General features: G+C 42.0%; 2 protein-coding genes across 3 annotated transcripts in view; both read left to right on the forward strand.

Moving 5' to 3' along the window:
- Positions 1 to 13,461, forward strand: part of RPP30 (ribonuclease P/MRP subunit p30) — a 260,717-nt gene that overhangs the window by 170,978 nt on the left and 76,278 nt on the right. The gene's annotated exons all lie outside the window — the stretch shown is intronic.
- The window catches only part of HECTD2 (HECT domain E3 ubiquitin protein ligase 2), a 34,240-nt gene continuing 21,171 nt past the window's right edge, over positions 393 to 13,461 (forward strand). For both annotated transcript variants that reach the window (XM_065745995.1, XM_065745996.1), the window contains exons 1-3: positions 393 to 832; positions 5,571 to 5,700; positions 11,616 to 11,754. In XM_065745995.1, the coding sequence (XP_065602067.1) occupies positions 638 to 832; positions 5,571 to 5,700; positions 11,616 to 11,754 (464 nt within the window). In that variant the 5' untranslated portion in view covers positions 393 to 637. The remainder of the gene's footprint in view (positions 833 to 5,570; positions 5,701 to 11,615; positions 11,755 to 13,461) is intronic.

Below are 13,461 nucleotides of genomic sequence, written 5' to 3' on the forward strand. Positions count from 1 at the left end.
GCGGATGCACTGACTGCGAGTGTAAAATACACCACCACTCAAGTGCTGAGGAAGAATGGGAGCGCCAGGCTGGTGCCCACGCCGAAGTCTCTTTCCACATTCCCGTTACTCATCCATTTCCCAGGCATCGCCCCCCGCCCCTGCCAGCGGAGCCCCTCACAGCGCGGCTGCGCAGTCCGCCGTACCAGCCCCGATTCCCGTACGGCCGGCGCAGCGCTCCCGGCTCCGCGCCTTTTCCTGCGTTACGGCATTTCCGTAGCCGTGTCCTCCGCTGCCCCCGCGCGGCGCCCCCGGTCGCCAAGCGCGTTTCTATGAGGCGCCTATAAACAACATGGCGGCGGCAGCCCCTCCGCCTGCCCGCGGGCTGTAGGTGGCGCGGCGGTGTAATTCTACGGTGCCGGGGCAGCGGGTCCGGTCGCCTCCGCGCCGCTCCGTCCCGCACCGCCCCTCCTCGCCAGGCCGCGGTGAGGGCGGCAGGGCAGCGCTCCGCCCCGCCGTGCGGGGGTGTCCGAACGCCCGGGAGAAGCTCCTCCGCTGCGTTACAGCGGGTGCCGGCGGGGCTCCTCGGCGGCGGGAGGGAGGAGCGAGGGCGCGGGGTCCGGCGGGCGCTGAGCGGTGCCGTGCGGGCAGCGGGGCCATGTCGCTGCAGAGCCCGCCCGCGGCCACGGCTGCCGCCGCCCTGCCCCTCGGCGCGGAGCCGGAGCACGAACAGGGCAGCGCGGCTCCGCCGGCGGCCGAGGAGGAGGGCGAGGACGAGGAAGAAGAAGAGGAAGAGGAGAAGGAGGGAGACAAGCTGCCGCCCATCCCGGCGGCGTGCGGCGCGGCGGCACGGGTAGGTCGGGGCCCGGCGGGTCGGGGCGCTCCGCTCGGCTCCGCGGGGCTCCGGGAGGGGCTCCTGCCGTGCTCCGCTCCGCTGGGGCGGCTGGCGGACAAGTTTGAGAAAAATAACGCTTGCGTCTGTCAGCGGTGAAATAACGGAGCTAGAAATGCTCCGTTTTACGGCGGTCTGCTCCCGGGTTAGGCGCGGCTCCGCAGCGCTGCCCGGGGAGGTTGTGGGGGGGTGGACCGCTTTTCGTGCGCTTACGGCAGCAGAACCTCCTGGAAAATGCCACAGTATTTTTAACTTTATGTGACGTGGTCTTTTCCGTTTTCTCTGTTGTGTTGAAGCAAAGCTGACAGAACGCTTCCGTGCTTGATGAATGAGTTCACGCAGGTAGAATAAAATGCCGTGAGAAAGCTCTTTGCCGGGATAACTCCATTTCAGAAACCTTATTAGAGGTCTTCAGTCTTCTTCCAGCTATGAGTTATTTTCTGCTGACTGCCCAGTGTTATGAAACATCCGTTTTTCCTGGCATAAGTTGCTCGTTGTCTGTAGCTCCACGTGAAAGCTGCAACTTCAGTCCCACTCCAGAATGAACGTGTCGCCCATCCCATAGTAATACGGATATGAGACTTAATTGAATGGTTTTGAAAAGTATCTGATTAACTGGAAATTATCCTTATATATAATTTGAGTCTAAGTGATTGAGTGTCTAGTGGTTATGACTGTCATGAAATAATTGCAATGTTAAACCAAGTGATTGTAGGCAAACTGCAAACTCCTTTGAGCAATTCTGCCAATTTGTGTTTTGCCTACAATGTTCCAACCTTCTGAAAGGCTCTCAGCTTTGCAAATCTGTCAGAATTCAGGGGAACGTGTTTGTTGTTGTGATTCAAATAGAGATTTTGGAGATGTCTGTGATGAACAAGTACCCAGGAGTGATCTACACCTCCGAAAACATCAGTATGAGACTTTGAAATGACTGGCAAGCGTCAGCCCTGTAGAATAAAGATGCCAGTGATGCTCTAAAATGTGATGGGCTTAGCTTAGGGAATGAGAAATGTGTGCAGCTGGTCTGCCATGTAGAATTTCCACTGCCTTAAAGAATCAGGAAATAAATCTTTTTTGCAGCTGGTCTTTCTGTGCATGTCTGTTGGCTGAGCTGGCTGCTGCAGAGCTCAGATCTGGCTTGCTCTGTCAGGTGCACGTGGGATTCTGAATTTACAGAGATGCATACAAATTATAGTAGCATGCTACAGGGAAGAGGGTTGTTTTTTTTGAAAGATGTAATACATGTTCCTGTAGCCCTGGATTTCTTCAGTTTTTGATCCAAATATGCCAAATAGGGAATATGGATATGCTTTTGCAAGACTTTTATCAGCTGCAGAAAATAAGGTGTTGGACAGTTGGTGTGCTGAGCCCTAGTGCTGACCAACCTACACATCCAATTCCAAGCTCTGGGGAGTATGCTGTGGATTGCACTATTTGATACAACATGATTTCAGTGGAAGTTTTTGTTTTAAATGTTCTGCGTGAACATCAAAAATGAGCACCATGTAATCAGATCATCTTAAGCACTTTTAAAGATGCACATTTTCTCACTTCCATCTTCCTCACTAATCTGTAGGAAAGTTTGTAATTTGATATGGTGGCAGAAGCGGGAAATTATTGTCTTAAAAAATACTTGTTAATTCCCTTGTTTTTTTTTTTTCCATTGAAATTTATTTCCTTCAGAAACAAATGCCTGATACAAACATGAAGATACTCCAGATGACAAACTTTCTCATTTTCTTTGCCTGTTATTTCTCAGTTGACAGCCATTGTATGATGACTTACCTAGTCTGTGTGTGATGAGTGAGCTTCAGATGTCCTTGCTCAGAACACCTCCCCAAGTTATTTGTGTAACTGACATTTTCTGCAATGTGTTCAAGACCCACCACCACTGATATGCCATGACTAAAGCTTCCTAGAAGGCAGCATGAAGATGTGACACATCTTTTAAACAGTTTCCTTTCTCTACAGTAGTTGTAGAAAAGGTCGGGATTTGAGAAAGTCAGTAGAAAACTGCAGTATCCTTTTTCTTAAATGAGCACAAGTGTGAAAGATGTCACATCTGGTGCAAGCTGGCACATCTGACTGCAAGTTGTAACCAAGTGTTTGTGTGACTGCTGATATTCTCATTTGCACTGTGGCTTTTTCCAGCTGAGGACCATGTGGAGTTACTGAAAGAGGATAACCTTTGGGGGTGTTTTTCTTTTGCTTTCTAAGGAATCGTGTAGAGATTGAATTACTCCATGAATAAATCAATGTGCTCCTGCAGCACACCAAGGTTTTTCTTACAGATTGAACAGTACATAGGGCTTAGATGTCAGTATTCATGTTTCTTAAAATTTTCACAGATTTCTTTTCAAAGCTTGCCCTCTTGTAAGCAGAAGCAAGTAGGGGTTTCTGTAAGGCCAAACTATTCCTATGTTACACCTTTCAAGATGTAAGGGAAAATTTCACCTCCTGAGCAGGCTGTTGTGCTGACAGCTGCCTTTGGGTAATCAGTGTCCTCTGTTTTTTTTGTTTTTTGCACAGTGAAGAAAACCTTTTGCTCTTCACTGGCATTTGCTTGCCACACATGTGGAGTGAGTGAGCAAGTTAGAGCTGAAGAGCAGGGTGTTCAAGAAGCATTTCTAGATGGTCTCTTTGCCTCTTCCCAAGGCACTGCTCTTCACAAACAGCTTGATTTGTTTTCACGGTCTGGTTTAATTTCAACAATGAAAAACATGCATTTATAAGGTAAAAGGCTGGTACCTTTTGGGCCTCGTGAAAGGCTTCAAGCTCTTGAAAAATACCACCAAGAAGCCAACAGTGCTGTGAGTTATTAATATGCTCTTAAAAAGGAGGATTAAAGATCACTTTGATCCACATACTTCCTCTGAGCATACTCATTCCTTATGTGGGGGTTCAGTTGTCTGATGGCAGTGCGTGTGCAGTGCTTAGGCTCTAGAGGCTCACTGACCTCCTACAGAGTTTTATAAATATGGCACAGTGCTGCATGCTTGTCCTAGATTACTCTCCCAGGAGATGTCAGGGATCATCTTTAATGAGCATGTAGCTCCCCAGTATTCTACCAGGGCTTTCCAGTAAAGCTTTTATCCAAACTGTTTATTTAATGTTGTTGGAACCGCACTTGGAGTGGGATGATGGAACTGAATAGCACATGCAAGCTCTGTTTTTTTTCTGATCACTTCTCTAGATGGTGGCATTAAGAAGAACCTTTTAGTGTAACTTCTCAACTAAACTGTCGATGAACTATTACAATGGTGGGGCTGGAGTAAAACCTAGAGAGCGGGGGGAAGGTTGTGTTGATCAAAATGGCTGTTACAACAGCTTGCTTTGTAAGAGCTCTATTATTTTCATCTAATTATTCCCTACTAATCATATTTGGACTAATCCAGAAGATTTTCCACCTAGAGCATATGTTTTGTGACCCAGCAGATTAACCTCAGGTCTGGATTTGTTTTAGAAGTCCTTTCTCGCTCAGTCGCATCTTGCTGTGTTTGCTCAGGGTTGGGGCTTTTCCAATCACATGCCAGGTAAGTTTGAGGAATCATCTTAACTGTATTTTAAAGTTTATTGAATAATAATTAAAGAGCAGGTAATGTGAGAATAGTGGTAGTTACATTTTGCATTTGTGCGTTTATTGCCCATGAGGAATTAGGAGCGAGAAAGTAAAAGTTTCTAAGCCAGAAATCCTGCTGATTGCTTGGCTTTGTAATTTGCTGAGTTATAAGCCATGGAGAAATAGCTCATTTTGCTGCAGTTATTTAAAATTCCTGGCAGTGTACCAGTGTGCACACACCACAGCATGGCAGGTTTATGGGCTGCGTTATTACCCTCCTGGTGGTGTTTTAGGGTGTTGCGATAGAAGTGAAGCTCTTTCAGAACTCTGGCTGCATGTCTCACTCAAAATTCAGTTCTTTGAAGAGGAAAGGGAAATGTGTGAGTTTTTAAAAAGAAATATGAATTGTTTCGGAATTTCTGTTTTGTGAAATTACAGTCTTGATTTGCATGAAATTTTTTTCTCACTGAGAGCACGTGTGCCATATAACAATCAAGTTATAGCCATGACAAGCATATCTGCTTTACTGGACATCAGATGATGGCTTGGAGCTGAGATACAAATGAAAATTTCCACCATGTGACTGGTTTGGGCCAAGTCTGCTACCTTCTCTGTGTGTTGCAAATTCTCCAAAGTAAATAACTGTATCTAGACATAAATAACTCTATCTAGTCATTTAGTGACTATTGGCACTTGGTGTCTAACAGGTTGATTTTCACCATCCCTTAAAACTCTGTTATGTTACTTCACTTCTGCTCACTCTTAAAACACAGCAGCACCCTACATTTCTTAGCAAAAACTTAAGCAGACTCTGAATTTGCAGGACATGCAAATCTTAAGCAGATTTTTCAGCATTTTGTTAAGCAGGTGTTTGTTGGATAGCATTTCTTCAGTGGCAGCTGGTGCTGAGAACTTTGAGTCAGGTGTTTTTATCAGGTAGTCAGTAAAATTTTATTAGTAGGTAGTCAGCATAGAATTTTTTCCTCTCTATCTCAAGTCTGGGGAGTTCTGTCTAAACTACTTCACTGCATAAGGTTTCCTTTGAAAAGGGAATGTGTGACACTTGCATCTGTTTAAACTGAGCTGGCTGCAGTTAGAAATGTACTATCTCTTTATAGCATACTGTCATCTTAATTACAGGGATTGGAAAGAGGAGCAAAAAATCAGTTTTCTACTTTCAGCAATTTCATCACAACTATCAACCAAAAGAAAGAAGGCACCGGAAACAGAAATTCACCCACGCAACTTGTAATACCCAACATCAAAAACGGTAAGAGAATAAAAGCCCTGTGTTACTCAGTCAGTGATTTAAGAAGGTGCTGATCATTCCACCAACGTTTGTATTGCACTGGTGCCAGAAAACCCAGGAATCTAGGTTTTATTAGGTTATGCTGTGCTTTGCACTGTTTTGACAGTAAGTCAGTATTGTCCATCCTCAGTAGAGGTTGTGTCATAGAGACAAGTTGGAAGAGGAGAACTAGCGTATCTGAGCAATGAAGTAATCTTCTGAAGTGTAAAAGTTACAGATTCAGAACTGCGTTTCCAGATACTGTTTTTCTAACAGCAATCAGATAGACACTTCTCTATGAAGTTTGACAGTTTCTAGAGAAACCTGCTAACTGAATCTGGTATGGCAGCAATGAGATGCTCACAATACTTTTAAGGAAGAGAGTTGCTGTTCTTCAGTGAAGATAAAGGCCAGTGATAACATATAAAACTTACAGGTAAAGAATGGTGCATTCTGAAGAACTTAATAGTTGAGGAGAAAAGTTGTTGTGCTATGATGAGATAAAGTTAATCAATGGGAAGGTATCAAGTGGAGCTGGGTGTTCAGTCTGGTGGGCTAGAATCACACAGCCTGATGAGGTGACATTTTAGTCTGACCTGATATTTTTAATAGCAAAGGTATTTCGCTGTTGAAACATCTTGGGAAAAAGTTGTGGAGTTCCAGTAATTTCAGTCTTTTGATGAAAGGCTGTACAAAAATTTGTCATGTTTGTGTTCTCCGTAGGTGATCTTGCCTGTGAGCAGGTTCCTTAGTATTCTGTGATTCCCTGGGTCTTCAGAGCACTTAATGAATATGAGGCTAGAAAGGAAAAGATTGTGCTAATTGAAAGATTTAAGTAGTATGGGTTAAGAACAAAACAGTAGATGGGTATTGTGCATTCACTTAACTTGAAGAATTGGTTCCCTTAATGAAGTAATCTTGCTGTCATTGCCTTCTATTCTTCAAATGCAGAAGTCAATGCAAGGCTTTTTTTTTTAAGTAACTTTTGTTATGTGGTAAGAAGGTGTTTCCTACTTTATTAAAAAAAAGGCACAAAAGAGGGGAGGAAATCATTGAAACACAAAAAGCAGTTATGTGTAAATGAGTTTGGATGTGATTTTTGTATTTTGCTCAGGCAACTTTGTACTACAATAAGGTTGACTAGAGGTAGCCAGTGAAGAATGTTTTCGCTGCTGTGTGGGAGAACATGAGGTTTTACATATATCAGTTTAGCAACATTTAAGTAGAAGCAGTGTATGCAAGGGCAATGTCTGGGGTTAGTCATGAAGTAGTTCTTGCCGCTCATGCTACAATCTTGGTTGTAATTATTGTTACAGTAGTACTGAATTGTTATTTTTCACCATCCTAATGTATGACAACATTTATTAGAGTTACAGGTACTTTCTTGAAATTGAAAGCTGAACATGTATAATGGAGCAGAAGTTCTGGTAATTTCAGGGTCAGGGCAGTCGGTCCTTATGAGAATGGATTCTTTTGTCTCAACAGTCCAAGGTCCACTCAGTTTTGTTTCAGGACATACGTTTATATTCCATGGGAAAAAAAAATGAACACTGATGCAACCCTTACAGTTTAGGATGCTTCTATTGGTAATCTTGGATTCATGAGTGATGCTTGTTTAGGGATTTTTTGTCTTTTTTTTGTACATTTATATGTTTCTAGTCTCTCCCTCTGAATGTGTGTGTGTGCACACATACTGTAGTACTTAACACTTGAGTTAGAAGAATATTCATTTCTCTGGGAAAGACGTTGATAAAAGTTGGTAAATACAGCATGAAAGCTGGGTTGATGATTGTTATGTAGCTACCACAGAGATTGTTTTTTTACACCAAATGATTGCTGTGTTATAAGATTCCTTATAAGTTCTGAGAAATCTGCATACGAACTAGATTTTTCCACTACAATTGTGAATAATTCTTGTTTGCCTGACTACTTAGAAAATTCTTAGTTACTGGGAGATTTTCCAAGTGGTTGTGTTGGTCACTGTGAAAATATCTACTACTTTAGATTCATTCTCCTTAGATTTCTGTGTAGCTGTCAATTCTCATTTGTAACAGCAAGGTTTTCTTCATCAATTTTTGATAGTTTCCCAAGCATTCATATTCTGCTGAGTCTTTTTATGTAAAGTAACTGGGCAAACAGCCAGAAATGATTACCAGTTCTTGTCTTGCAATAGTGGATTGTTGCTGCTTGACAATGCAATACATAGAAGTTTAAAGTTTGTCCTCAATGGAATTAAATTGGCAGATCTTAATAAATATTTTTGCATGTTAGACAGGCAACTGAATCTGTTTACAAATAAACTGGAGTTATGGCAAAACATTCTAAAGTTGACAGTATTTATTAAACATATTATTAAAACTCAATTTTAGTATTTCTAATTTAAGCAGCATATTTCAGAACAAATTGCATCACTGTCTGGGTGGAAGTTACCAGGCTTAGCTTGTGCAGCCTCTGTTACTGGAATGAGAAATGGCTTCTGTCAGCAGCTGTCACTTCTGCAGATGCAGAGAATACTTTCCTCATCTCAGTGTATTCAGCTGTTTGTAATTCTATGTTAAATTCGTTCAAACACTGAGAAGACAGAATGAGAAATTAAAATGACTTGTCTTTCTTGGAGTAGGAAATAAAATGCATAATCTTAGCTTTTTGTAAGTCAGCCCATCTGTAATAGCACAGCACTTGCACAGTGAGATTGTTGGGCACCTTGGCTTGAATTAATCTGGTGTGTGTCCACTGGTGTTGTTGTTCCTATTATTACTGCTCTTTTCTTTAAATAGTCTTAAATTTCAGCTATGAGAGTTACAATGTTCAACATCTGTAATTAAAGCCGCGCTCGGGACTGAGAACAGCTCTGAACTTCTGATGAATGTTAGCTGAGTTGAATGACATTGACAGTTTGCCTGCCATTAGCGTGAGGGAAAAGAATCTCCTTTGTGCCTTGGGGATTTTATTAGTGTATATTTCCCTGCTGTGAAAAATGGAGTAGGCAGTAGTGATACAGTGTTTAGTACAGTGTTGATACAGTGTTTTAGTGATACAGTGTTAACAACAAAACCACAAACAAAACCTGAACAATCTAGAAGGGAAAAAACAAGCACACCAAACTCAACCAGACAGAAACTCTGCGAATTACAGAGGAAAGGCTTAGAATGTTCTTAGACAGTTCGTAGAGAATTTTGGTTCAATATGTTTGACTTAACTCATATAAATGCTTTTAAAATGTGTGATATCATACTAGGAAAAAAACCACAGAAAAGTGCATTTTAAGGATATTTGAGAAGGCATTGATATTAAAACAGATGTTTATGTCCATGGTATCACAATCTGTTTTTCATGTTTGTGGTGCTTTGGCTTGTCTGACTGCCAGGTGCCCACCAAGCATTGATTCCTTGCTGAAGCAAATGAGGTGAAAGTAAGGTGAAAAAGCTTGTGGGTCAAGGTAAGGATAGAGAGCTCATTTAAAATTGCCATTGTAGGCAAAACAGAATTGTCTTGGGGAAAATCAATTTTTTTGCCAATTAAAAATGGAGTAGGGTAGTGAGAAACAAAACCACCTTTTTTCCACCTCCCCTTCTTCCCAGTCTCCATTTCAAACTCAAGTCTCTACCTCCTCCTGCATGGCAGTGCAGGGGAATGGAGAATGGAGGTTGTGTTTGATTCATTATGCTTTCTTTCTACTCTTTATGCTCTTTCTCCGCTCCAGTAGAATAGAGCCATTCATAAGCTGGTGCACTGTGGTTATTTCCTGCAGGCTGTGACTCTCCAAGCACTGCTCCAATGTGGCTCTGTGCCATGGGCTGCAGCTCTGGCCCAGGCCCTGCTCCTGCTGGGTCTGTCCGTGTGCTGCAGGCTCCTTCAGGCCATGTGTGGAGATCTGCTCTGCATGGTGTGTCCGTGGATCTCTTCTGGGCTGCTGGGAACTAATGCTGTGTGCCTGGAGCACAGCCAGCTTTGCTGTTTGAGCACATCTTTGGCCAAAAGAAGGTCCATTTTGAAGATGGGACCTGGCCTTGTGTGGCATGAGGGCAGCCCAGGGCTCTTCTTGTGGAGGCCACCTCTGCCACTCCCATCCCTATCAAAATATTGCCACATTATCTGAATACTCTGTATTGGGTTTAAATTAAATAATGAATAGAAGAGAGAGACCTTGTTAAAGTGCTGCTATATTAGTGTAAGTATATTATTAGTATTAGGCAAGTGAATTTATTGAGTAGAAATATTTAAATGTACTGCTATTTCAGCAGTAATTTTCTGATAGGCAGAAGACTTGCGCAGCCCATTTAATTTATTGGAAGAATTTTGTCAGGAGGTTGTGGATGATTTACCTGCTGGAGAGGAGCTCTGAGGAGAGGGACCTGGGTGTCCTGATTGATGACAAGCTGACCATGAGCCAGCAGGGTGCCCTGGTGGCCTAGAAGACCAATGGGACCCTGGGGTGCTTTAAAAAGAGTATGACCAGCAGGTCAAGAGAGGTGATCCTCACCCTCTACTCTGCCCTGGTGAGGCCTCAACTGGAGTACTGTGTCCAGATCTGGGCTCCCTGGTACAAAAAAGACAGAGATCTCCTGGAACAAGTCCAGCAGAGGACTACAAACACGATAAAGTGTGTGGAACACCTCCCTAATGAGGAAAGGCTGAGAGACCTGGGTCTGTTCAGCCTTGATAATACTCGGAGGGAATCTGAACTAAATTTATAAATATCAAAGGAGCGGGAGGCAAAGGGATGAGGCTGGCCTCTTCTCTGCGGTGTGTGACATTAGGATGAGGGGAAATGGCCACGAACTGAAGCATAGGAAATTCTGCACAAATGTGCATGGGAACTTCATCACAGTGCAGGTGATGGAGCACTGGCACAGGCTGCACAGAGAGGTGGTGGGATTTCCTTCCGTGGAGACATTTAAGACCCTCCTGGACGCCTACCTGTGCAACCTGGGCTAGGGAGCTGCTTTGGCAGGGGTGTTACTTTTGAGTCAAATACAAGGGCAGTGCTGCTGTTCTTGATCAGTAGCCATTGGTTTGTGGACTGCTCAGTTTGGCTTTCATGCAGTGAATGTTACAGGAACGCGCTGGATACCTAGAATTCTATGGCATCCTTTGATTTTTGGTTTTGTGTTTTAACTTGTTTACCTGGAGTTCCTCACAGATTCAGGTGGATGTAATGTTCAGAATAGGCACATTCATTATGAATCTGACTTCAGAAGGCTTAATGTTCAGAAAATGAAGCATCTGCTCTGCAAAAGAAAATTCTGCAGCACTCATTTGAAAACAGCACTGTATCAATTTGAGTTTTCTTGTGTGGTAGGCTGTTGTGGTAGCACTAGATGTAATATGAGTCTGTCTCCCCTAAGTACAATATTTTGCTGTTTTCCCTAGTAATGAGTTGGAACACAATTCATGAGTTGTTGGGTGTGGGTTTTTTTTTTTTTTTTTAATCAACATGCTAGCAACTCGATTGTGAAAAATCTGGTGTGTTTTTCTCCGCTTTGTAATGGGCAGATCATTTTTTTTTCCCACAAGGTCCATTAGTTCATTTATACAGTAGTAGAGACTCCCTTCTTTCTGAACGCCTCAGACAGGAGACAGAGGGACCAATTTTCTTCCTCCCTTGGCAGTAGGAGCACTTTGTTCATAAAGACATAGTTATGGACTCAAGGTAGAGGGTTTTTTTTTTTTTACGTGTATGATTTTATTTCACTTCAGTTAGTGGAGGTTTCCATCCTGTTTGGGATGAGCATATGGTAGGAAAAGTGTTTGGGTGAGCTGGGCTTTAAAGGAATATAATCAACCAGTGTGAGTTTTCATTTTTCTTCTCTACTTCCTCTACATTTGTTTTACTAGCTGTTATCTACATAACTGTCTTGTGTTTATTGTATTTTGCTTTTTATTATTTTAATAAGTGAGAGACCTGCCCCCTATTTGCCTTGATGTTAGACAAAAGCGGCGCATCTCTATAGATACACTGCCCCAAGAACTGAAGGCTCCAGTTCCTCCTGAACCTTCCCTTCCCATCCGAACCAAAACTGTGAAAGACTTTCAGTAAGTTTCACTGATGTTCCTAAAAGTATACTTTATTTCTTTGGACTTTGTTGTAACTTGTATGCTTGATCTTTTGTTCATCTTGAAGGAGTAATTCAGCAAGACCATCAAGTAGCAGAAGTAGTTAGCTTGGCTGAGCTGAATAACTGTTACTGTGGAAAATTATCAAAAGCATTTCTCTAGTGGAAGCTTGATGTTCTGGTCAAGAAATGGCAAAGTTTGTAACTCAGAGTTGGAAATTCTGTTTCTAAGATTCAGTAGATGTCAGGCTTTAGAATAAATACATATGGCTTTTCTGTATGTTGGAAAATACCTTTCAATGCTGAGTCTTTTTTGGAACTGCCAGCTACGGTGTGGCCTGTTCATGTAGGTACTGAGCATTTTTTAGTCTTCTATAAAACACTGCACATCAGGCATCTAAATTTATAACATCATATTTGAGGACTGGAAGGGATAACACATTTTTTTATGCATTATATTTTAAAAAGCATTAATTTTCAGTATTATCTTTATGGCACAAACTTTTTATTCACGTGTCACTGTTTTTGTGCTTTTGTGACTACTGCTTAAAGTAGTTTATCTATAAGCTATTTAAGCATTCTCTATGGGAAATACTATATTTTGTCTAAATAAAGAGTTTTAAGAGTTTGTACAGACAGAACTTAACGCTATTATCCCATAACAGTGATTTAGCTAAAAGGAAATCAGAATGAGCTGAATAGCATCCTGTTGCACTTCTGTTTTTCCAGTTCATTACAGACCCTTAGTCAAACCTGTATCTATGTTCACTTTTTTCAGCAATATCATGCTGTGCAGCAGAAGGTGCTTGGTTGGCTTGGTTAGGTTTGCGGAAGTCCCCAGGGAAACCAGCAGAACTGTTTTTAACTAATACAGCCTGACTTCCTGATGCCAGGTCTGCACCACTAATTTAGCTGGATTTGCTCAGTTTCTTTTGGGTGTAAGGGAGTAGAGAGTACATTTTTTTCTAGCTAACAGCAGTGTGCACCAGAATTATGAAATCGATGCTTTCAATTGCAGAGATGGCATAATTTTATGAATAAAACAGTGGCACAATATGTCTGCACTAGGGGCTGCTTGCATTCATGAGCATGCCTATATTGATTGGCAGTGTTTCTTTTTTGTTTGTTTGTTGTTTAGCATTAGTACCTACAAAACAGCATTGTGATCCTGTAATATCCTTGGTAGGAAAATCTTAGCTAGGAAATGGGGAAAAGTATTCCTAAGGAGAAGCCTGTTTCTTCTGTTTTTTAAACAGATTTGGGGAAAAAAAATCACAGTTGATTTAGGAGGCATGTGAGCATATACTTTTCATTGCTCTTTTCAATGTCTGAAACTTTGTGCATTCAGTGAAGAGGAGGAATGCTTGATTATTGGTCAGTGTGCTTATTTGGTGGAAAATCTTTTACTGGCATTCAGGTATTCTGAAGAGCTGTCGTTTTTTCCACATTCAGATTTTTGTATCTATTGACTGCTGTCCTTCAGTGTAATTATTAGAAGTTTCATTCTTTCAAGAAGTATTTTTCAGTGATTGATTTCTTCATATTTCTACTTTGGATTTGTACTTTAAGAAGACTTTAAGGGTAAATACAGATTTTGTTGTCAAAAAATATATGTGGTCCCCTGTAAAGATTAAATTTAAGTTAAAGAAAATGGGAGATAATCTAGTACAGTGAAAATAAAATTGAG

The sequence above is a fragment of the Cyrtonyx montezumae genome, unplaced genomic scaffold (genome assembly GCF_038088225.1).
Source record: "Cyrtonyx montezumae isolate F1298 unplaced genomic scaffold, pur_monq_1.0 scaffold_4, whole genome shotgun sequence".
Classification (NCBI taxonomy): Eukaryota; Metazoa; Chordata; class Aves; order Galliformes; family Odontophoridae; genus Cyrtonyx; species Cyrtonyx montezumae.